We start from the raw sequence: 24709 nt of genomic DNA on the forward strand, positions 1-24709 counted from the left end.
TAAAAAGTTAAATTTTAGCTGTGAAATAATAAAAAAATTTCAACATAAGAAATTTCATCTTTTGGGTTCTTCTCTAAATTGTTATTAACACAAGTGCATATCAGGGCGTCTGGGTGGCTCAGTCGGTTGTGTCTAGACTCTTGATTTCAGTTCAAGTCATGATTTCAGGGTCATGGAATCGGGTGCTGCATTGATGCCCAGCATGGAGCCTGCTTGAGAGTCTCTTCTCCTTCTCCCCCTGCCCTTCCCCCTGACAAGAAAAAAAAAAAAGATTAAAAAAAATACAAAGTGCATATCATCAAAAATAGTATGACTATACCATCTTTACACAGTCTTATTTATATTTTTGTGACTTTATATATAAGAATTCATTCTGTAAAAGAATATGATTCATTTGTACTGTGTAATAGCCTACTAATAATTTAATGAATTCTTGATTCTTTTTGTTTTATAGGAAAAAACTCAGGCTGTGGAACTCTGGCAGACTGCTTCTCAGGAGTTGGACAGACTTCAGAGACTTTACCAGGAATATATGACTGAGGCCCAGATTCATGTAGTTGAAAGTCAAAAACAAAAGGTAATCTTGAATTTCATAGTTTTCTTACATAACAGTTTTCAAAGTTTTCTTACATATCTTCATTCTGGAGAAACTCAGTTTTGAAGACGAATGCCTAAGTGTCCATTGTGTTATTTACGTTAAATAGATGATATTTCTTGGACAGTTAGTCAAAGCAGTGCCTATTGTACATTAGGTTTTATAATATAAATTAGCAATGGAAGCTTTATTTAGTTCTAAGAAGCAGGTATAAGATGATTCTGTATAAATGGACCCCCAAACTTTTATATTGTTAATTTCCTACCTTGCTTAAGACAGAAACTATTCATTAGATCATGGCCAGTGAAGAAACCTGCTCAAATATAGTGATAACGTCATGTAAGATGAAAATATTTACACCCTTAATGTGACCTCTAAGATAGGTATCAAGTGTTTTACCATAAGTTAATCAGATTAGAGTTTTATAATAGGAAGAGATCTTAATGATTATTAAGGCATTCTTTCTATCCAAAGCAAGAATGATTTTTATATTGTCAAAGTAGACATTAAGCTTTTGCTGTATACCTCTGTTGACATGAACTTACCATGTCACAAGACCATCCATTCCTTGAAAAATCTGCCTCCTTTATCCTTCCATTGATTCTTTTTCTGCTAGGAACATTGACAGTTGTAGAGTAATCCCAATTCTGATTCCTTTTCTGTGGGTTTTGAGAAGGCAGCTATAAATACATTGGTTATCACGCCTTTCTTTAATTCTCATTTATAGACTTTTCAAATTCCAGTTTAAGATTGTTTCTATTATTATCAGCATTATTGGGAATTTTTACCTAAAGGAGTCATAATAATGCTTACATGATGCTTTGCACTTTACAAAATGATTTTTCTATATATTCCCTGGTTTGCAAATAACCCATATGTAGTCTCAGCCATAAGACGTTTACCTCTGAGAGAAGGGGAGCGGGGAGAATGGGAAAAATGAGTGAAGGGGAGTGAAGAGGAGATACAGGCTTCCAGATATGGACTGAATAAGTCACAAGAATAAGAGGCACATTATAGGGAATATAGTCAGTGATATTATAGCAACATTGTATGGTGACAGATGGTAGCTATACTCATGGTGAGCCATAGCACAATGTATAGAGAAGTTGAATCACTGTGTTGGTTGTACACTTGAAACTAATGTAACATTGTGTGTCAACTATACTCAAAAGTGTGGGGGCACCTGGGTGGCTCAGTCAGTTGAGTGACTGACCTTTGATTTCAGTTCAGGTCATGATCTCAGAGTCATGGAATTAAGCCCCATGTAGGGATCTACACTGAGCTTGGAACCTGCTTAAGATTCTCCCTCCCTGCCACTCTCTCCCTCTCCCCCACCCCTCTCTTTCTTTCTCTCTGTGTCAAAAAAAAAAAAAAAAAAAAAATTGGAAGTGTGTCTGTGTATGGATATGTGTATATAGATAGCATTTTATCAAAGAGAAAAGGCTTTTACTTCTGAGATCTAGAAACCATTTCTAATACAATCTAGTTCTTTGAGGCTGTTTTCCTCATTTAGGTCAATCTACTAAGTCCTATGTTATTTACCTTTATTCTTGTACTGTAGCTATGCAGTTAGTTTTCTTTTTTTGAACAAGACTTTACAAATAATACTTTGTCCTTATTTCCCCAGTTATCTATCAGTCTTTAATTCTGTCATCCAACATATTAACAGCCCCTTCCAATTTTGTGTCCCCTGCACATACTGTGTTTAACAGGATCATAACAGATAATGACATAACTTAAAAATTCAAGCCATGAGAATTTTAAAAGGGGGATAGAGGGACAATAATTCCTGTGCCAGGGTTTTATGTTATAGGTTTTGAGTAGGTTTGAATGTAGTTTTCCAAAACTAAGCAGTGTCTCTCTTAGCATGTCTATTTACTAATAAACCAATTTTTAGAAATAGTGGTCTTACATAAAAAATAAATACATTCATTTTTTGTAATCATTTTTAAAAGTTTTTGTCTTATTTCTTCAACTGTTAATTCACACAATAACAGAAAGGCAAGTAATTTCATCTAAACTTAGGCACAATGAATTTAGACTTGATTTTAGGTTAATTTTACATACAGGTTGAACCTGAATGTCTGTTGTACAGAATGCTATTTATGTACACTTCTACCTTCCTCCTATAGGATCAACTGACCAATTTTCAACAACTGACCAAGCAACTTCATGTTACTAATGAGAACATAGAAATGGTAAGTGAAAGTATCCATTTAGTGTGCTTGTTTATACAAACTAGAAATTGTCACTGTAAATATTATTTATGCTAATAAAAATCAGTAACAGAAAATCCTGTGTTACGTGAAATTAAGATAAGTAGGCAGTCCTCTTTTTTATCTTTTACATTCAATAGCATGACAGAATTCACAAAACTTACTGGAGATCTAAAGCTAAAATCTCTCTGAAATATCACCTTATCTAATGGTTATCTTAGGGTCCTAGGTAGGATCTCCTGAGAGTATTCTAGACTGTGAGCTTCTCAAGAGTATGACTCATACTTTATTCTTTCTTTTTTCTTTTCTTTCCTTTTTTTTTTTTTTTTTAACATTTATTCATTTTTGAGAGACAGAGAGTGCAAGCAGGGGTGGTACAGAGAGAGAGAGAGAGAGAGAGAGACACAGAATCCAAAGCAGGCTCCAGGCTCTGACCTGTCAGCACAGAGCCCGACATAGGGCTCAAACTCACAGACCGCAAGATCATGACCTAAGCCGAAGTCAGACGTGCAACCGACTGAGCCGCTCAGGCACCCCTCTCATTCTTTATTCTTACCATTTTGTGTAGCACACTGCTAGGTATATAATAAGAATTGTAGAACTGTTAAATAAACTAATAGACCAATTTCTTAAAAATAATGGGACATTAAGGATCATTTGTTAGTGGATTGACCACCAGTATTATTTGGTATATCTAAATTTCCCTTTAATATTTTTCTAAAAGAAATGTAATTAGCCTTCCTAATTCTACTCTTTACCTTTTTTCTCCTCTCACTTTTTCTCTTCTTTTGTCTCCTTTTCTTTTCCTTTCTTCTTGGAATTTTATTTTACCTCATTGTTGAGTAATATAATTATGACATCCCAGGTAATTCCTCTCTTTCCTTTCTTCATTTTGCTTAGTTACTCTGCTAATTCTTGTTAGTACCTAATGAAAATGTCTTTGTTTAAGAGTGGAGTTGTGCCATCAAAAGTAAGTTATCTAATTTTTTCTACCTTTCAAAATTTTCTCCTTTAACCATGCAAAAAATTATTAAATAAATTTTGCCTTATTTAGCTTCTATTTTTTAATCACTTAAAGTTTTTGATGATATACTTCTTAGACATTTTAAAAACAATATTAAAAGTGCTCCAGAACTAAATGACTAATATCCATAATCAGGAAATCATATTTCTACATGAAATCAGTAGTCTAACCTATTATCACAATTATTCATTCTTTCAGTATATCTCCTAGAATTTCAGGGATTATATAATCCTCTGTTACCTTATACCACAGAGCTCCTATTTTATTATAAGCAACCCAAAATCATTATGATAAAAGTCATGGGAAGCAAATATTTGAGTATTCATAGGAAATGCATTAAAAATTTTCTAAGACATAAGAATTCATAGATTTTAGCCAAAACTAAGAATAGAAAGTTATGGGTATAATAAAAGTGATAAAGGAGTGACAAGATGGATATAAGAGATGAAAGAGAGAGAACAAAGAAGAGGCTGTCTTGGTGGTTAAAATAAAGGAAAATGGTAAAAGAAATTTTGAAACTTAAGAATTTTTCTTAACGTACCTATCAGGTGGCAAACAAGACTGCTAAACGTGAAGAGACATAGCTAACTGATTGTAAAGATTTTGTATGTCTCAAAGAGTATTCAGAGCATAGGCATAGGAGCACGTTTGAGTAAAAATCAGACTTGAAGAAAAGTACCCTTTAAAAATCAAGCAGTTCCCATAAAAAAGAATTGATAATAAGCTGATTAATGGAATCAGTCCCTATAGATGTACAGTAAATTGGTGAGTATACAAGAAGTAATTATCTTTCATGACCAGTGCACTTTTGTAACATATGGAAGTGATGTGAATGATACGTAAAAGTACAAGTTTATATTTATTTATTACAAGTATATATTTATTTATATAATAGTAGTTGATATTTCCTAGAGGTTCTCTTAGTGAAATAATATTCTTTTTTGAGATTTGTTCATCTCTATAAAATTACTCAAAAATATTTGCTAATTGCATATTAAGTTCCTTTCACTGTTAAAGGTTGCAAGAGAAATGTGCATCTAACCATAAATTCCTGTCCTACTTGGTAAAACAGGATGACATATGAAATAATCATGATTGATGATTGAAAGGGATGCCTCCTTGGACCTTTATGAATCTTCAAACTCTAGAATATTAATATAGTATTTAATTTTCTTTGTAATGACAAATACAGATCACCAAAGCCATATTCAGTTGCAGTTGTTGAGCTCTACTAGGCTTGCTAGCAAATCAAGTGTGTTAGTTTCTAACACTAGCTTTTTATAATTCACAGTTTCAATTTATAATTCTCCTAATTGCTCTATGTCATTTATTTTTAAGGTGTTCCCAACTGGTAAAAGACACAAGCATTAATTATGTTAATGCTAAGACAGTATATGTAATAAAACATTATGGTGCATTACAGACATAGAAGAATTCAGAGATGTGAATCAGTTTGGACTGAAGTCATTGAGATTGCTTGACAGGAGAATTTGAAATGATATTAAAAGTCATCTATTTCCTCAAATGACATAGGCATCTTTCATTAAATGCTTTTCAGTTAAATGATCATCTAGCCTATGCTTTAGATATTCCTTGTAAGAGATTTATCACTTCCCCAAAGAGTCTGTTCTTTTGAATTCTGATTATTAGAAAACTAAAATCTTCATAAATTTCCTCCCATTGATATGTGATTTTATCTTTTGGAGTAACATAGAACAAGCTCACTTCTTCAAGTTAACCCTTCAATTATTTACATGTAACCATTAGGTCTTTCCTGATTCATGCCCAGTGCTGCACCCAGTTTTTTTGTTTTAACTATTCTGATATGGTATAATTTACCTACCTTTCATAATTCTAGCCTTCTTTTCCTGTGTGTGATAGTTGGCCTCTTAAATTGTGGTCTGTGAATGGACCACTAAATTCTGGTCTGCAGTATTCTGCTTCCCAAAATAAAGAAAGATGCAGTCTTCAAACTCTTCCATGTTTCAATGGAGACATTCATTCATTTATTCCTTAAAGGTTTAGGTACTTAGAATGTACTAAATCATGTGGCATTTACTGAGGATTCTGGGAGAAGGTGGTCTTCAATAAATGACTCATATTTTTGCCAGGAATACATGAACTTTAATGTTTGAATATAATGTGATGTGTATTGTAAAAATGCATATAAAATTTTATCAAAATATAGAAAGGAAACAATTATTTCTGTCTTAAAGTGAGTGGGCCACACAGGATGTGAAAGGGATAAATGATGGCAGGATGGAATTCTGATTTCAGGAAGAAATAAAATAGTGTATTAAAAATATGAAGTCCGTGGGGCACATCTGTGGCTCAGTTGAGCATCCAACTTCGGCTCAGGTTGTGATCTTAAGGTTTTTGAGTTCAAGATCCATGTTGGGCTCGCTGCTGGCAGCACAGAACCTGCTTTGGCTCCTCAGATCCCTCCCTCTCTCTCTGCTCCTTCCCCACTCACACTCTCTTAAGAAAGAGAGAGAGAGAGGAAGGAAGGAAGGAAGGAAGGAAGGAGGGAAGGAAGGAAGGAAGGAAGGAGAAAGACGGAAGGAGGGAGGGAGGGGGAGTCAATGAAATTGAATAGAATATGATAGAAGCACAATGAAAACTGCTTTGGGGAGAAGCATTTGGACAGATGTATGTATGATTTGTTGGGATGGGAAGAAACTGAAATCAAGACTATGGATTATGAAGTAACTGGAGTCTGTATGACTTTACCTATAAGGCGTATAGATAAAGATGATAAGGATAAGGGATCTGTGCCTTTGTGATAAAACCAGCACTTACAGAAGAAAATCAATTTCCTTTAAAAAAGTTTTTTCTACAGTTGGAAGACTGCTACATATCTTACTTTAGGTTCCTTTGCAGGCTAACCCTGAGAAAATGATTCTAAAGCATGTCGTTTATTTAGGAGATAATACAAGGGCGCACCAGTAGGGAAATGGGGAAGTGAGACTAGGAAAGGAAGAGAAGGTAGCCAAAGGGTTTTTAAGAATCATGCCAGTTAACACCGTGGGTAACTGAGACTGAATCCTACCAATGGACTCTGGAAGCCTTTGTATAACAGGCTCAGACTTACTCCACCATGGAGCATAGGAGGAGAGTGAGATGTTTACACACCAGTTCTCTTCAGTCATTGTTATCGAGCTCTTCCAGAGCATACTGGGGACATGAATTCTGCAACACCTGTCACCTTCTGGGCAGTTAAGTGAATAAAGGAGGTTCAAATATTCAAGGAAAGACCTAAAACAGAAAAACAGATGTACATGGTTTGAAGTGAAGCAGACATCCACTAATGTAGTAAAGGTGAGGAAATATTGCCAAGGTTATATTTTACAGTCAAAAACACTAATCATTATCATGACTTAATTTTTTCTACTTATATGCCCTGTAGTTAGTCTTTGAAGATGTAGTTTTAAGTGTTCTAATACTGAACGTTTCTGTTTTTTTTCTTGTGGCAGACTAACCAACACTTTCTGAAAACAGTAACTGAACAAAATGTGGAAATTGAGCAACTCCGAAAACAACTTAGGTAAATTCAAAAATGAATTTTGTTATTTTATTAATAATTTTTTTTCAGGGATGCCTAGTGGCTTAGTTGGTTAAGCCTCTGACTCTTGATTTCGACTCAGGTCATGGTCTCTTGGTTCATGAGTTCCAACCCTGCATTGGGCTCCGTGCTGATAGTGTGGAGCCTGCTTGAGATTCTTTCTTCCCTCTCTCTTTGCCGCTCCTCCACTCACACACATTCTCTCTCTCTCTCTCTCTCTCTCTCTCTCTCAAGATAAATAAATTTTTAAAGAAATTATTTTACTTCAGAGCAAGTGATGATGCCATAATTTTTCCATGAGTTTTCCATGAATTTTTTTCTTCCCTTTTAAGCTTCTCTCAAGGCAGATAGAAATCAAGGCAATTAGTGAGGAGGCATCTATTAATATACACATGAAAGGATGTTCCATGATAGTAAAACCAGTGCTTATGGAATAAAATCAGTTCCCTTAGAAACATTTTTTCTGCACATATCTTCTTTGTATTTCCCTGTAAGTAGACCTGAGAAAAGGGTGTCAAAGCATGTAGTTTATTGAAATGTAATACCAGGGAGCACCAGTAGGAGGAAAGTGGAACAGAGAGGAAGATAAGAAAGCCAGTAGAGAGTTTTTAAAAATCAGGCAACTTAGGGGCACCTGGGTGGCTCACTTGGTTAAGCATCCGGCTCTTGATTGTGGCTCAGTCATGATTTCAGGGTTGGTGCAATCAAGCCTGGCATTGGGCTCCAAATGACCAAAACTTTTTTTTCACTTTTCGTCCCCCTTAATCATAATACTGAAAAGTCAAAAGTATAATCATAATAGGGTTTTGCTGTATGATGCAGTAACTTAGAAATATCTTTAAATTGTAGTATATATTTACATTTTATTAAAAAAACGTAAGTTTCTGTTTGTTAAATGAACCTTGCTATTTATTTCGTTTTTTACACCATCATGTATTTGGCCCCACAAAATAACATTTTGCTATTTTAAAAAAAGAAGAATGCATTTCACAAAATTTTATGCCTTTATCAGCTTTTTAATTTAATTTAAATAAATTTACATTCTTTTCCCCTAGACATTTCTATTCAAGGGCTCTTATTTGGTCCTCTATATTTCTTTTGATGTTAATGATTTTACATTTTAAAATAGTATTCAATCCCAAGATTTTATTTCTCTTTCTTCCAAATGGAAGTGTCTTATTTTAATTATAAAACTAATATAAGTCCATTAGAGAAAACTCTAGATAGTATGAAAGTATACAAGTTGCAGTGCAGTTCTGGCACTACCCATGTTTAGTCCAGACTCCACAGATTAAGAGCACAATCCCCAATAAGAACCCTCACTAGGATTCAAGTTTAGGGATCCCTGGGCCACCCACACTCGTGGCCAACTGGCTCCAAATACAAGTGTCCCCACAGTAATTCTCTACAATGTCTAAGGGAACTCAGGAAAGCACTATACTTAATGATTAAAATTTTATTATAAAGTTCACAAATCAGAACCAGCCAAAAGAAGAGACCCATTGAGTGAGATCTAGTAAGATCTCAAAATTAGAACTCTCATGTCCTCTGCCCATGGAACTAGGGTGCAGCACCCTCCTGGCACATCACTGTGTTCACCAACTAGGAAGCTGACCTAAGCCTTAGTGTCCAGACATTTTATTGTATTTTTATTATATGCCTATGATTTGTTTTAAATCTAAATAAATTTACTTTTTTAATGATATTTCTCAATGACTGTGTCATCCAATAAAACATTATTTGACTATACTTTTGCAATTTAAATATCATGACTGATTGAATCATTGGCGTTTTGATTGAATTCAATCTCCAGTCTACCTTCTCTCCCTGGAAGTCAAGAAGTCAGGCCTATATTACATGGCTCAAAGCCTCAACTCTCTAATTACCTGATTGCACTTTCCAGCATGGCCCAGCTCCCATTCCTACCTTGTGTCACTTCATTAGCATAAACTCAGACATGGTCCCAGAGGCCTACCTTGAATAGCAAAGATACTCCTGCTATGAGGGGAACGTAGTAGTGGTGGGCTTGAAATTTTATTTTATTTATTTTTTTAGGTTATTTATAATTTTTTTTTTTAATTTACATCCAAGTTAGTTAGCATATAGTGCAACAGTGATTTCAGGAGCGGACTCCATAATGCCCCTTACCCATTTAGCCCGTTCCCCTTCCCACAACCCTCCAGTAACCCTCTGTTTGTTCTCCATATTTAAGAATCTCTGACGTTTCATACCCCTCCCTGTTTCTATATTATTTTTGATTCCCTTCCCTTATGTTTATCTGTTTTGTATCTTAAAGTCCTCATATGAGTTAAGTCATAGGATGTTTCTGTTTCTCTGACTAATTTCGCTTAGCGTACATAATACCCTCTAGTTCCATCCATGTAACTGCAAATGGCAAGGTTTCATTCTTTTTGATTGCCAAGTAATACTCCATTGTATGTATACACACCACTTTTCTTTATTCATTCATCCATCGATAGACATTTGGGCTCTTTTCATACTTTGGCTATTGTTAGTGCTGCTATAAACATGGGCGTGCATGTGTACCTTTGAAACAGCATACCTGTATCCCTTGGCTAAATACCTAGTAGTGCAATTGCTGGGTTATTGGGTAGTTTTATTTTTAATTTTTTGAGGAACCTCCATATTGTTTTCCAGAGTGGCTGCATCAGTTTGCATTACCACCAGCAGTGCAAAAGAGATCCTCTTTCTCCGCCAACATCTGTTGTTGCTTGAGTAGTTAACGTTAGCCATTCTGACAGGTATAAGATGGTATCTCATTGTGGTTTTGATTTGTATTTCCCTGATAATGAGTGATGTTGAGTAGTTTTTCATGTGTCAGTTGGCCATCTGGATGTCTTCTTTGGAGAAGTGTCTATTCATGTCTTTTGCCCATTTCTTCACTGGATTATTTGGTTTTTTGGGTGTTGAATTAGACAAGTTCTTTACAGATTTTGGATACTAACCCTTTATCTAATGTCATTTGCAAATATCTTTTCCCATTCTGTCAGTTGCCTTTTAGTTTTGCTGACTGTTTCCTTTGCTGTGCAGAAGCTTTTTATTTGGATAAGGTCCCAATAGTTCATTTTTGCTTTTGTTTCCCTTGCCTCTGGAGATGTGTTGAGTAAGAAGTTGCTGCAGCCAAGATCAAAGAGGTTTTTGCCTGCTTTCTCCTCGAGGATTTTGATGGCTTCCTGTCTTATGTTTAGATCTTTCATCCATTTTGGGTTTAATTTTGTGTATGGTGTAAGAATGTGGTCCAGGATCATTTTTCTGCATGTCTCTGTCCAGTTTTCCCAGCACCACTTGCTAAAGAGACTGTCTTTTTTCCATTGGATATTCATTCCTGCTTTGTCAAAGATTAGTTGGCCATACGTTTGTGGGTCCATTTCTCGGTTCTCTATTCTGTTCCATTGATCTGCGTGTCTGTTTTTGTGCCAGTACCATACTGTCTTGATGATTACAGCTTTGTAGTACAGCTTGAAGTCCAGGATTGTGATGCCTCCTACTTTGGTTTCCTCTTCCAAGATTGCTTTGGCTATTTGGATCTTTTCTGGTTCCACACAAATTTTAGACTGTTCTAGCTCTGTGAAGAGTGCTGCTGTTATTTTGATAGGGATTGCATTGAATATGTAGATTGCTTTGGGTAGTATCGACATTTTAACAATATTTATTCTTCTTATCCAGGAGCATGGAATATTTTTCCATTTTTTTTGTGTTGTCTTCACTTGTTTCATAAGCTTTCTATAGTTGTCAGTGTATAATTTTTTCACCTCTTTGGTTAGATTTATTCCTTGGTATGTTATGGGTTTTGGTGCAATTGTAAATGAGGTTGATTCCTTGGTTTCTCTTTCTGTTGCTTCATTGTTGATGTACAGGAATGCAACCGATTTCTGTGCATTGATTTTGTATCCTGCAACTTTGCTGAATTCATGAACCAATTCCAGAGGTTTTTTGGTGGAATCTTTTGGGTTTTCCATATAGAATATCATGTAAGTTTGACCTCCTCCTGGCCAATTTGGATGCCTTTTATTTCTTTGTGTTGTCTGATTGCAGAGGCTAAGACTTCTAATACTATGTTGAATAACAGTGGTGAGAGTGGACACCCCTGTCTTGTTCCTGACCTTAGGAGGAAAGCTCTCAGTGTTTCCCCATTGAGGATGATATTAGCGTTGAGTCTTTCATATTTGGCTTTTATGATCTTGAGGTATGATCCTTCTATCCCTACTTTCTTGAGGGTTTTTATCAAGAAAGGATGCTGTATTTTGTCAAATGTTTTCTCTGCATCTTTTGAGAGGATCATGTGGTTCTTGTCCTTCTTTTATTGATGTGATGCATCACATTGATTGTTTTTTGGATATTGAACCAGCCCTGCATCTCAGGTATAAATCCTACTTGGTCGTGGTGAATAATTTTTTAATGTATTGTTGGATCCGGTTGGCTAATATCTTGTTGAGGATTTTTGCATCCATGTTCATCAGGGAAATCGGTCTGTAGTTCTTTTTAGTGGGGTCTTTGTCTGGTTTTAGAATCAAAGTAATGCTGGCTTCATAGAAAGAGTTTGGAAGTTTTCCTTCCATTTCTGTTTTTTGGAACACCGTCAAGAGAATAGGTGTTAACTCTTCCTTAAATGTTTGGTTGAAGGGGCGCCTGGGTGGCTCAGTCGATTAAGTGTCCAACTTTGGCTCAGGTCATGATCTCACAGTTCGTGAGTTCGAGCCCTGCATCAGGGTCTGTGCTGACAGCTCAGAGCCTGGAGCCTGCTTCACATTCTGTGTCTCCCTCTCTCTCTGCCCCTTCCCCGCTCATTCTGTGTCTCTCTCTGTCTCAAAAATAAACATTAAAAAAAAATTAAAAAAAAAAAAGTGTTTGGTTGAATTCCCCTGGAAAGCTGTCTGGCCATGGACTCTTGTTTTGGGGGAGATTCTTGATTACTGATTTGATTTCTTTACTGGTTATGAGTCTGTTCAAATTTTCTGTTTCTTCCTGTTTCTCTTTTGGTAGTTTGTATGTTTCTAGGAATTTGTCCATTACTTACAGATTGCTGTTTTATTGGTTTATAATCGCTCATAATATTCTCTTATTATTGTTTGTATTTCTGCTGTGTTGGTGGTGGCCTCTCCTCTTTCATTCTTGATTGTATTTATTTGGGTCCTTTCCTGTTTCTTTTGATCAACCTGGTGAAGGGTTTATCAAAGTTTTTAATTCTTTCAAAGAACCAGCTTCTGGTTTCATTGATCTGTTCTGTTTTTTTTTTTTGGGGGGGGGGAGGTTTGAGTAGCATTCATTTCACTCTAATCTTTATTATTTCCTGTCTTCTGCTGGTTTGAGTTTTTATTTGCTGTTCTTTTTTCACCTCTTTAAGGTGTAAGGTTAGGTTGTGTCTCTGAGATCTTTCTTCCTTGTTTAGGAAGGTCTGGATTACTATATATACTTCCTTCTTATGACTGCCTTTGCTGTGTCCCAGAGGTTTTGGGCTATGGTGTTACCATTTTCATTGGCTTCCATGAACTTTTTAATTTCCTCTTTAACTTCTTGGATGGCCCGTTCATTCTTTAGTAGGATGTTCTTTAGTCTCCAAGTATTTGTTACCTTTCCAAATTTTTTATTGTGGTTGATTTCGAGTTTCATAGAGTTGTGATCTGGAAATATGCACGGTATCATCTCGATCTTATTATACTTGTTGATGGCTGATTTGTGTCCCAGTATGTGATCTATTCTGGAGAATGTCCCGTGTGCACTGGAGAAGAATGTATATTCCACTGCTTTTGGATGAAGTGTTCTGATTATATCTGTTAAGTCCGTCTGGTCCAGTGTATCATTCAGAGCCATTGTTTCCTTATTGATTTTTTTGTTTAGATGATCTGTCCATTGCTGTAAGTGGGGTGTTGAAGTCCCCTCCTATTATGGTATTATTATCAATGAGTTTATCTTTTTGATTAATTGATTTATATTTTTGGGAGCTCACACATTTGGAGCATAAATGTTAACAATTGTTAGGTCTTCTTGGTGGAATGTCCCCTTATTTATGATCATGCCCTTCTTCATTTCTTGTTATAGTCTTTATCTTAAAGTCTAGATTTTCTGACATAAGTATGGCTACTCCAGCTTTCTTTTGTTGACCATTAATTAGCATGATACATGGTTCTTCATCCCCTTACTTTCAATCTGAAGGTAGTTTTAGGTCTAGAGTGGGTCTCTTGTAAACAGCATATAGATGGATCTTGTTTTCTTATCCATTCTGTTACCCTATATCTTTTGATTGGAGCATTTAGTCCATTGACATTTAGAGTGAGTACTGAAAGATATGAATTTATTGCCATTATGTTTCTTATAGAGTTGGAGTTTCTGGTAGTGTTCTCTGGTTCTTTCTAGTCTTTGTTGCTTTTGGGGTTTTTTTGTTTTTTTTTTGTTTTTTTGGTTTATGGGTTTTTTTGCATCTTTTCTCTCCTCAGAGAGTCCCCCTTAAAATTTCTTGTAGGGCTAGTTTAGTGGACATGAACTCCTTTAATTTTTTTTGTGTGGGAAACTTTTAATCTCTCCTATTTTGAATGAAAGTCTTGCTGGATAAGGAATTCTTGGCTGCATATTTTTCTGATTCAGCACATTGAATATATCCTGCCACTCCTTTCTGGCCTGCCAAGTTTCTGTGGATAGGTGTGCTGCAAACCTGATCTGTCTTACCTTGTAGATTAGGGACTCTTTTTCCCTTGCTACTTTCATGATTCTCTCCTTTCCTGAGTATTTTGTGAATTTGACTATGATATGCCTTGTTGATGGTCGGTTTTTGTTGAATCTAATGGAAGTCCTCTGTTCTTCCTGGATTTTGATGTCTGTGCCTTTCCCCAGGTTAGGAAAAGTTTTCCACTACGATTTGCTCACATAACCCTTCTACCTTTTTTTCTCTCTCTTCATCTTCTGGGACTCCTGTGATTCTGTTCTTGTTCCTTTTGAGTCACTGATTTCTCCAATTCTTAATCGTGCTCTTTTGTCTTAGTCTCCCTCTTTTTTCTGCTTTTTTATTCTCCATAAATTTGTCTTCTATATCACTGATTCACTGCTCTGCCTCATACATCCTTGCTGTCGTGGCATCCATTCCAGATTGCAGCTCAGTTATACCATTTTTTATTTCATCCTGACTACTTTTTACTTCTTTTATCTCCACAGAAAGGTATTCCAATCTATTTTCAACCCCAGCTAGTATTCTTATTATCGTGATTCTAAATTGTGGTTCAAACATCTTGCTTGTATCTGTGTTAATTCCCTGGCTGTGGTTTCTTCCTTCTCTTTCTTTTGGGGTGAATTCCTTTGTTTCATCATTTTGAAGGAAGAAAAGGAATTGATAAGGAAAAAAAAACAACCCAAAAAGAAATCAAATAAATGATGTTAGATCATAGGTGTGTTTTGGTCTGGTTGTTGTAAGGAGCTTGATAGATTAGAGAAAAAAGGGGAAAGGGGGAAAAAAGGAAAATGTCTGAAATTTTCAAAAAATAAATAGATAAAATGAAATTATGGAAATAAAATAGAATTTGAGAAATTTACAAAACTGTAAAAGGTATACTGGAAGAAGTTAAATATATTTTCAATAAAAATTGAAAATAGAAATAACATTTTTTCTTTCTGTATTGAAGAAAAGAGAAACGAAAAAAAATTGAATAGATGGACCAACTAACACACTGAAATACGATTGAAATTGCATTGTTTTCCCCTGGAAGTCAAACTCTGAAGCACTTTATAGTCCATAAACGAAGCAAGCGGAGAGACTTGTGGTGTTCCTGAAGAGTGAGGTTAGCCCAGTTGTGTGGGGCTTAATGTAACAGCTCCATTCTCCACTAGATGTCACCGTTTAGCTTACTGGGGTGGATTGTTGTGGCACTTGTAGTTGTGTATGCGTATGCGTGGGAGAGGTGAAAATGGCATCACCCAGCTACCCAGTCTCTGTTATCAGAACTCTGTACTGCCTGATCAGCAATCGCACACCTGTCCTTTGTCTCAGGCTTCCGTCCACTCCCTACTTTTACATTGTCCGTGACCAAGCCATCAGGTTGCCAGGTGCCACTTTCCTTCTTAGTTTTATCTCAGATGCAGCACTGTTTTTGCAGCTCCTCACTTCTGAGGGACTGTGGTTTTGACCCTCTCAGATCCTCTGGGGGGAGGGTTCACAGAGCAATGGCTGGGTGCCAGCCGCACCCAGAAATGTTCGCAGGACCGTGCTGCTGCCGATGTCCAGAATCTGTGGCTGGATTCCAGACCACCCCAGAAAAACTTCTCGCAATCATGTAGCAGCAGTGTTTCAGGGATTATGGTAAGTCACAACACATATCTGGCACTTGGCTTCCCCCTTAACGTCCTTCTTCCGGCACCGGTGAATGTCATTTTTCTCTGGGGTCTGTGAGGACCTTTGGCTGTAGGGTGGCTACATGGCCTCTACCAAATGTCCTCCCAGAAGGCAATTGCCTTTTCTTGTGTGGCCCCAGGACTCCCAGACCTCACTCTCTGCTCCTGTGGATTCACCCTTCCCACCAGAGCACCACCAGGTATGGAGCTGCAGAGTTTCAGAGTCTGTGCTCCCCCTGTTTTATAGAGTTTTCATAGAATTTAAACACTCTCCTTTCTCCTTTTTCCCGTTTTTATTCAGTCCCTGCGGCTGTTTCCACTTTTCCCCTTCTCTCCAGCTGCTTTGGGTGGTGTGCTTTTCCCATACTCCCCCATTCTCTGTCCTCTCTCTGCAAGTAAAAACAGCTCCCTGCCCTCTGCAGCTTCTCTCTCCCCCAGTTCACCTCTCCGCACTGCCTACCTGCTAAGTTCTATGGTTCAGGTTATGCAGATTATTGTGTTAATCCTCAAATTAGTTTTTTAGGCGTGCAGGAAGGTTTAGTGTTGGTCTGGCTGTATTTCATGAATGCGAGACACAAAATGCAAAAATACAAACAAAAAATACAAATGCAAAAACAATACAGAAAAAAAATACAAACAAACAAACAAAAAAACCTTCCATGCTCTTCTGCCATCTTGCCCCTCTCCTGCAATTTTAAATAGAGTATTCAAAGTAAACCTCACTGAATAGTTGAGATATGAACAAAGACTTGAAGGGTATGAACAGATTATCCATAGAATGCAGGGAAACAGTATTCCAAGTATAGCACTTGCCATTGCGTAGGTTGAAAATACTTTTCAAGCCTCTTTAGAGTCATATTTGTCAATTATCCATGGTGAGGCACATCACCAAGTCAATCCAAATTCAAAGGATAGGGAAATAGATACTCCTTTTGATGGAAAGATTTTCAACATCATGTTGCACAGATGTTGATATAGATAGTCAAGAATTTGGTGCCATTTTTTTCAGACTCTTTCTCACTACTATATGTGGAATAGAGTATAAAATAGGAGGATGAGAGTAGTAAAAGATTAAATCAGAAATGATATCGAGGGTGGAAGACACAGTGATATGGGGCCTTGTAGGCTGTAGTGAGCACTTTGGCTTTTTACTGTGGGCGAAATAGGAATGGTTTTTAACAGGAGATTGACACAATCTGACTTATATTCTAATAGGATTGATCACTCAGACTGCCATATTGGAAAGTAGACTGTAAAGAGGAAGAATTGGAAGCAAGGAGACCAGTAAGGAGGGTATTACAGTAACCAAAGCTGCAGTGGGACTCAGGTTGACTAGGGCTGTGGTGGTGGCAGTGGGAGCTGGTAAGACGTGGTCAGATTCTGGAAATGGTTTTGTTTTGTTTTGTTTTTAACATTTTGTATGGTAGATTCCTGATAGATTTGAAAGAGGTAACAGAGAGATTGAAGTATCAAGGATGACTTAAAGTTTTTTTCCACAAGCAAGTGGAAGAATGAACTGAGAAGTCTATGTATAGGTGGCCAGATGGTGGGGGAGGGGGCAGTTTGGACAAATTGGCCTTGCAGTAACTACTGGAAATCCTACTGGTGATAACCATTAACAAGCAATTCAGTAGAGATCTGCACTCAGGGTACAAGACTTTTGATGATCAACATAAGAATAGTGTTGACAGCCATGGCACTGGAATAGATCAGTACAGTTAACCCATGTACAACACAGGTTTGAACTTCATGGGTCCATTTGTATGCAGACATTCTTCAATAAATACATACAATATTATGAATGTGTTTTTTCTTCCTTAGGATCTTCTTAACATTTTTCTTCTTCTACCTTACTTTATTGTAAGAATACAGTATATAATATGTAAAACACACAAAATACGTGTTAATCAACTGTATGTTTCAGGTTAACTGTAGACTATTACTTGACTTTTGAGGGGGTCAACATTATATGTGGATTTTTGACTACATGGGGGGTTTGGTGCTCCTAACTCCAGTTTTTATCAATGGTCAGCCATACTTGGATAGGAAGATTAAATTTCCTATAAGTTTCCCAGATCTTTAAAATTAACCTTAACATAGTTTGTATTAAAAACCTCTATAATTTGTGTGTATATATGTGTCTGAGAGAGAAAAACATGGTAATGTAATCCTAACATCATGAAATAGTAAAGTACCATTTACCAAAACCATCCTGTAGAGAATAAAATGCAGTGTTATTTGCAAGAACATGAGTTTGGCCAAATAGAACAGAATAAAGACTATATAGAAATTTAGGGGGCACCCGCATGACTCAGTTAAACTTGATTTCGGCTCATGTCATGACCTCATGGTTCATGAATTAGTGCAGAGCCTGCTTGAGATTCTCTCTCTCTCTGCCCCTCCTACATGTATGCTCTCTTTCCAATTAAATGAATAAGCTATTTAAAAAAGAGAAAAAAAGAAATTTAGTATACGACAGAGGAGATAGTATAAATCAGTAGGGAAACTGATGTCAAAATCATGTCAGGAATGGTTGTTTTCTATGAAGAAAAAAAACTATAATGTTTTTCTGTACACATTTAAGTATTTATGTGTTTTTTTGTTTTTGTTTTACAAGTCAAGTTAGTTAAAATACAGTGTAGTATTGGTTTCAGGAGTAGAATTTAGTGATTTATCACTTACATGTAACACCCAGTGCTCATCCCAACAAGTGCCTGCCTTAATACCCATCACCCATTTAGCCCATCCTCCTGCCCACTTCTGCTCTGGCAACCTTCAGTGTCTTCTCTGTATTTAAGAGTCTCTTATGGTTTGCCTCCCTCTCTGTTTTTCTTACTTTTCCTTCCTTTCCCCTATGTTCCATCTGTTTCGTTTTTTAAATTCTATGTATGAGTGAAATCATATAATATTTGTCTTTCTCTGACTGACTTATTTCACTTAGCATAACACTCTAGTTCTATCCACCTTGTTGTAAATGGCAAGATTTCATTATTTTTCATAGCTGACTAATTCCATTGCTTGTGTGTGTGTCTGTATGTGTGTGTGTACACCCACCACATCTTCTTTATCCATTCATAAGTCAACGAACATTGGGCTCTTTCCGTAATTTGGTTTTTGTTGATAGTGCTGCTATAAACATTGGGGTGCATGTGCCCTTTTTAATCAGCATTTTTGTATCCTTTGGATTAAATACCTAGTAGTGCAATTGCTGAGTCATAGGGTAGCTGTATTTTCTTTTTTTTTCCTTTAATTCTGTTTATTTAGTTTTTTTAATAATTTATTGTCAAATTGGCTAACACACAGTGTATACAGTGTGCTCTTGGTTTTGGGGGTAGATTCCCGTGATTCATCACTTACATATAACACCCAGTGCTCATCCCAGCAAGTGCCCTCCCCCCATTTCCCCCTCTTGCCTGCACCCCCATCAACCCTTAGTTTGTTCTCTGTATTTAAGAGTCTCTTATGGTTTGCCTCCCTCCCTCTCTGTAACTTTTTTTTTCCCCTTCTCTTCCCCCATGGTCTTCTGTTGAGTCTCTCAAGATCACATATGAATGAAAACATATATCTGTCTTTCTCTGACTTATTTCACTTAGCATAATATCCTCCAGTTCCATCCACATTGCTGCAAATGGCAGGATTTCATTCTTTCTCATTGCCAAGTAGTATTCCATTGTATATATAAACCACATCGTCTTTATCCATTCATCAGTTGATGGACATTTGGGCTCTTTCCATGATTTGGCTATTGTTGAAAGTGCTGCTGTAAACATTGGGGTACGTGTGCCCCTGTGAATCAGCAGTCCTGTATCCTTTGGATAAATTCCTGGTGGTGCTATTCCTGGGTAATAGGGTAGTTCTATTTTTAATTTTTCGAGGAACCTCCACACTGTTTTCCAGAGCAGCTGCACCAGTTTGCACTCTCACCAACAGTGCAAGAGGGTTCTCATTTCTCCACATCCTTGCCAACATCTGTTGATTCCTGAGTTAATCATAGCCATTCTGACAGATGTGAGATGATATCTCATTGTGGTTTTGATTTATATTTCCCTGAGGACAAAGATGTTCAAGCATCTTTGATGTTTGTTTGCCATCTGGATATCTTCTTTGGAAAAGTGTCTGTTCATGTCTTCTGCCCATTTCTTCACTGGATTATTTGTTTTTTGGGTGTTGTGTTTGAGAAGTTCTTTATAGATTTTGGATACTAACCCGTTATCCAATATGTCATTTGCAAATACCTTCTCCCATTCCGTTGATTGCCTGTTTCCTTCTCTGTGCAGAAACATTTGTATCTTGATGAGGTCCCAATAGTTCATTTTTGCTTTTGTTTCCCTGGCCTCTGGTAACATGCTGTGGTCCAGGTCAAAGAGGTAGAATTTTGAGTTTTAGGTCTTACATGTAGGTCCTTCAGGCTTTTTGCATCTATTTTTGTGTGTGGCATAAGAGAGTGGTCCAGTTTCATTCTTCTGCATGTTGCTGTCCAGTTCTCCCAGCACCATTTGCTAAAGAAACAGTCTTTTTTCCATTGGATATTCTTTCCCGCTTTGTTCAAGATTAGTTGGCCATATATTTGTGGGTCCATTTCGGGGTTTTCTATTCCATTGATCTATGTGTCTGTTTTTGTGCCAATACCATACTGTCTTGATGATTACAGCTTTGTAGTATAACTTGAAGTTCACAGAATTTTAATGCTTCCAGTCTTGGTTTTCTTTTTCAACATTACTTTGGCTATTTGCTGTCTTTCATAGTTGCATACAGATTTTAGGATTGTTTGTTCTAGCTCTGTGAAGAATGCTCATGTTATTTTGATAAGGATTACATTGAATGTGTAGATTGCCCTGGGTAATATCAACATTTTTTTTGAGTATCAACATTTTAACAATATTTATTTTTCCAATCCATGAGCACGGAATATTTTTCCATTTCTTTGTGTCATCTTCAATTTTTTTCATAAGGTTTCTATAGTTTTCAGCATACAGATTTTTTAGCACTTTGGTTAGATTTATTCCTAGGTATCTTATGGTTTTTGGTGCAAGTATAAATGGGATAAATTCCTTGATTTCTTATTCTGCTGCTTCATTATTGGTGCAAAGTAGTGCAACCAATTTCTGCATGACTGTCCTGTGAGTTTGCTGACTTCACATATCAGTTCTACCAGTTTTTTGGTGGTCTTTCCGGTTTTCCATGTAGAGTATCATGTCATCTTTAAAGAGTGAGACTTTTGACTTCTTTCTTGGCAACTTGCATGCGTTTTATTATTATTATTATTATTATTATTATTATTATTTTTTTTTTTTTTTGGTCTGCTGAAGCTAGGAATTCCAGTACTATACTGAACAACAGTGGAGAGAATAGACATGCCTGTCATGCTCCTGACCTTAGGAGGAAAGCTCTCAGTTTTTCCCCATTGAGAATGATATTAGCTATGGATTTCTCATATATGGCCTTTATTATGTTCAGTTATGTTTCTTCTATCCCTACTTCTTAAGGATCTTTATCAAGAAAGGATGCTGTATCTTGTCAAATGCTTTTTCTGCATCTCTTGACAGGATTAGATGGTTCTTATCCTTTCTTCTAGTAAAGTGATGTTTCACATTGATTGATTTGCAAATATTGAACCAGTCCTGCAGCCCAGGAATAAATCTCACTTGATCATAGTAAATAATTCTTTTAATGTACTGTTGGATTCGATTTGCTAGTGTCTTGTTGAGAATTTTTGCATCCATGTTCATCAGGGATATTATCTTGTAATTCTCCTTTTTAGTGGGGTCTTTGTCTGGGTTTGGAATCAAGGTAATGCTGGCTTCATAGAATTGGAAGCCCCACAGTTGGAAGCTTTCCTTCGATTTCTATTTTTTGGAATAGTTTGAGAATAATAGGTATTAACTCTTCTTTAAATGTCTGGTAGAATGCCCCTGGGAAGCCACATCTGGCCCAGGACTCTTATCTGTTGGGAAATTTTTGAAAACTCTCAATTTTTACTGGTTATGGGTCCGTTCAAATTTTTAATTTCTTCCTATTTCAATTTTGGCAGTGTGTGAGTTTCTAGAAATTTGTCCATTTCCAGATTGCCCAGTTTTTTGGCATATAATTTTTCACAGTAAATTGTATTTCTATGATGTTGGTTATGATCTTTCCTCTTTCCTTTGGGTCCTTTCTCTTTTCTTTTTGATAAGACTGGCTAGTGGTTTATCAATATTATTTATTCTTTAAAAAAATCAGCATTTAATTTCATTGATTGTTCTACCCTTTTTTAAAAATATCTTTTATTTCCATTCTAACCTTTATTATTTCCCTTTCTTCTGCTGTCTTTAGGCTTTATCTGCTACTCCTTTTCCATCTCCTTTAGGTATAGGGTTAGATTTTGAATTTGGTACCTTCCTTCCTCCTTGAGAGAGGCCTGAATTGCAATGTACTTTCCACTTAGGACTGCCTTTGCTGCATCCCAAAGGGTTTGGACTGTTGTGTTCTCATTTTTATTTACTTCCATGTATTTTTTAATTTCTTCTTTAATTTCCTGGTTAACCCATTCATGTTTTCTAACCTCCTTATATTTGAGGGCTTTCAATATTTTTTTCTTTGGGTTGATTTCAAATTTCATAGCATTGTGATCTGAAAATATCCATGGTATGATCTCAGTCTTTTTGTACCTGTTGAGGGCTGATTTGTGACCCAGTATGTGATCTGTTCTGGAGAATGTTCCATGTGCACTTGAGAAGAATGTGTATTCAGCTTTAGGATGAAATGTTCTGAATATATTTGTTAAGTCCATCTGGTCCAGTGTGTCATTAAAAGCCATTGTTTCCTTACTGATTTTCTGCTTACATAATGTGTCCATTGCTTTAAGTGGGGTATTAAAGTCTGCTACTCTTATGGTATTATTATCAATGAATTCCTTTAGGTTTGTTATTAGTTGATTCTTATATATTTCAGTGCTCCCAAATATATTTGGGTGCATAAATATTTATAATTGTTAGGTCTTCTTGATGGATAGACCCTTTAATTATAATACCCTTTTTCATGTCTTGTTGTAGTCTTTGCTTTAAAATCTAGTTTGTGTGGGGGTCCCTGGGTGGCTCAGTTGGTTAAACATCTGACTCTTGATTTCAGCTCAGGTCATGATCTCATGATTCATGAGATTGAGCCCCGCATTGGACTCTACACTGACAGTGCAGAACCTGCTAGGATTCTGTCCCCCTTTCTCTCTGCCTCTCTGCAACTCACATGCTTACTGGCGCTCTCTCTCTCTCTCTCTCTCTTTCTCTCTCTGTCTCTCAAAATAAATAAACATTAAAAAAAATTTTTTTTAATCTAGTTTGTCTGATGTAATTATGGCTACTCCAACTTTCTTTTGACATCCGTTAGCATGATAGATGCTTCTCCATCCCCTCACCTTCAATCTGCAGTTGTGTTTAGGTCTAACAGAGTCTCTCATAGGCAGCATATAGATGGATCTTGTTTTTTATCCATTCTGATACCCTGTGTCTTATGATTGGAATATGTACTCTGCTTACCTTCAGAGTAATTATTGAAAGATATGAATTTTAATGCCATTTTGATACCTGTAGACTTGGTGTTTCTGATAACATTCTCTAGTCCTTTATAGTCTTTGTGGCTTTGGTCTTTTTTTTTCCTCCACTCAGAGAGTCCCCCTTAAAATTTCTTGCAGGGCTGGTTTAGTGGTCATGAACTCCTTTAGTTTTCGTTTGTCTGGGAAACTCTTTATCTCCCCTTTATCCTGAATGACAGCCTTGCTGGATAAAGGATTTCTTGGCTGCGTATTTTTCCCATTCTGTACATTGAATATTTCCTGCCACTCCATTTTGGCCTGCCAAGTTTCAGTGAACCGGTCTGCTACTAACCTTATGTGTCTACCCTTGTAAGTTAAGGACTATTTGTCCCCAGCTGCTTTCAGAATGCTCTCTTTATCTTTGTATTTTGCCAGTTTCACTAGGATATGTTATGGTGTTGACCTGTTTTGTTGATTCTGAAAAGAGTTTTCTGTACCTCTTGGACTTGAATGGCTGTTTCCTTCTCCAGATTAGGAAGTTCTCTAATTTGTTCAAATAAGCCTTCTGCTTCCTTTTCCTGCCCTTCTCTTCTGGCACTCCTGTGATACAGATATTGTTTCATTTTATGGAATCACTTAGTTCTCTAAGTCTCCCCTCATGATCTGATAATTTCTTTTTCCTCTTTTTTCTCAGCTTCATTATTTTCCATAATTTTATCTTTTATATTACCTGTTCTCTTCTTTGCTTCTTCAGTCCTTGTTGTGACTGTATCCAGTTGGTTTTACATCTCAGTGATAGCATGTTTTAATTCATTGTGACTAGTTTTTAGGTCTTTGATCTCTGCAGCAGGGGTTTCTCTGGTATCTTCTATGCTTTTTTCAAGCCCAGCTAGTAGTCTTATGACTGTTGTTCTAAATTCTAAATGTTGTTTTTATCTGTTTTGAGCATGTCCCTGGCTGTGATTTCTTTGGCAAGAATTCTTCTGTTTTGTCATTCTGGCTAAGTTTCTTTCTTTTGCATGTTTTAGAAGCTTGTTATGTGTCCTGCACCTGCAAATACTGCTATATATAAAGGGCTCATACACTGTCTGAGGCCTGGCACTCCAGGAAGTGTTTCCATTGTATGCTCTGCACACTCTGTTGTTGCATTTTGGCTGCTCTTTCCCACTGGTCAGTCCTCTGCAGAGCTCCTCTTTGCTTGCAGTAGCGGAGTGTTTGAACTTTTAACTGTGTGTGCTTTGAATTTTTTGTTGGAGTAAACCTGGAAGAAAGTGGGGGGGGGGGTGGGATAAATGCCTGATCCCAAAAAAAGAGAAAAGGAAAGGGAACAACAACAAAAACCAAACAGGATCAAAAAACTATAAGGGTTATTTCTAAGAAAAAGAAAGGGGTGAAAAAAAAGAAGAGAAAAATAATAAAAAAGCAGATCCAAAAAAAAAAAAGAGAGAGAGAAAAGGAAATAAAAAAA

General features: G+C 36.7%; 1 protein-coding gene and 1 long non-coding RNA gene across 5 annotated transcripts in view; one reads left to right on the top strand and one right to left on the bottom strand.

The window, feature by feature from the left end:
• SCLT1 (sodium channel and clathrin linker 1) overlaps nucleotides 1-24709 on the top strand; it is a 219091-nt gene that overhangs the window by 55153 nt on the left and 139229 nt on the right. For all 4 annotated transcript variants that reach the window (XR_006216773.1, XM_007091805.3, XM_042983902.1 and 1 more), the window contains 3 exons: nucleotides 455-577; nucleotides 2728-2793; nucleotides 7309-7379. Coding sequence is in view for 3 of the 4 variants with exons in the window: in XM_007091805.3 (XP_007091867.1) it covers nucleotides 455-577; nucleotides 2728-2793; nucleotides 7309-7379 (260 nt within the window). In the remaining variant the exon portion in view is untranslated. The remainder of the gene's footprint in view (nucleotides 1-454; nucleotides 578-2727; nucleotides 2794-7308; nucleotides 7380-24709) is intronic.
• Nucleotides 213-3598, bottom strand: LOC122237956. The gene is made up of 3 exons (XR_006216782.1): nucleotides 3570-3598; nucleotides 1141-1254; nucleotides 213-250 (listed from the first exon to the last, which is right to left on the bottom strand). It is a non-coding gene; the product is annotated as an uncharacterized LOC122237956 (long non-coding RNA).

The sequence above is a fragment of the Panthera tigris genome, chromosome B1 (assembly GCF_018350195.1).
Source record: "Panthera tigris isolate Pti1 chromosome B1, P.tigris_Pti1_mat1.1, whole genome shotgun sequence".
Taxonomy (NCBI): Eukaryota; Metazoa; Chordata; class Mammalia; order Carnivora; family Felidae; genus Panthera; species Panthera tigris.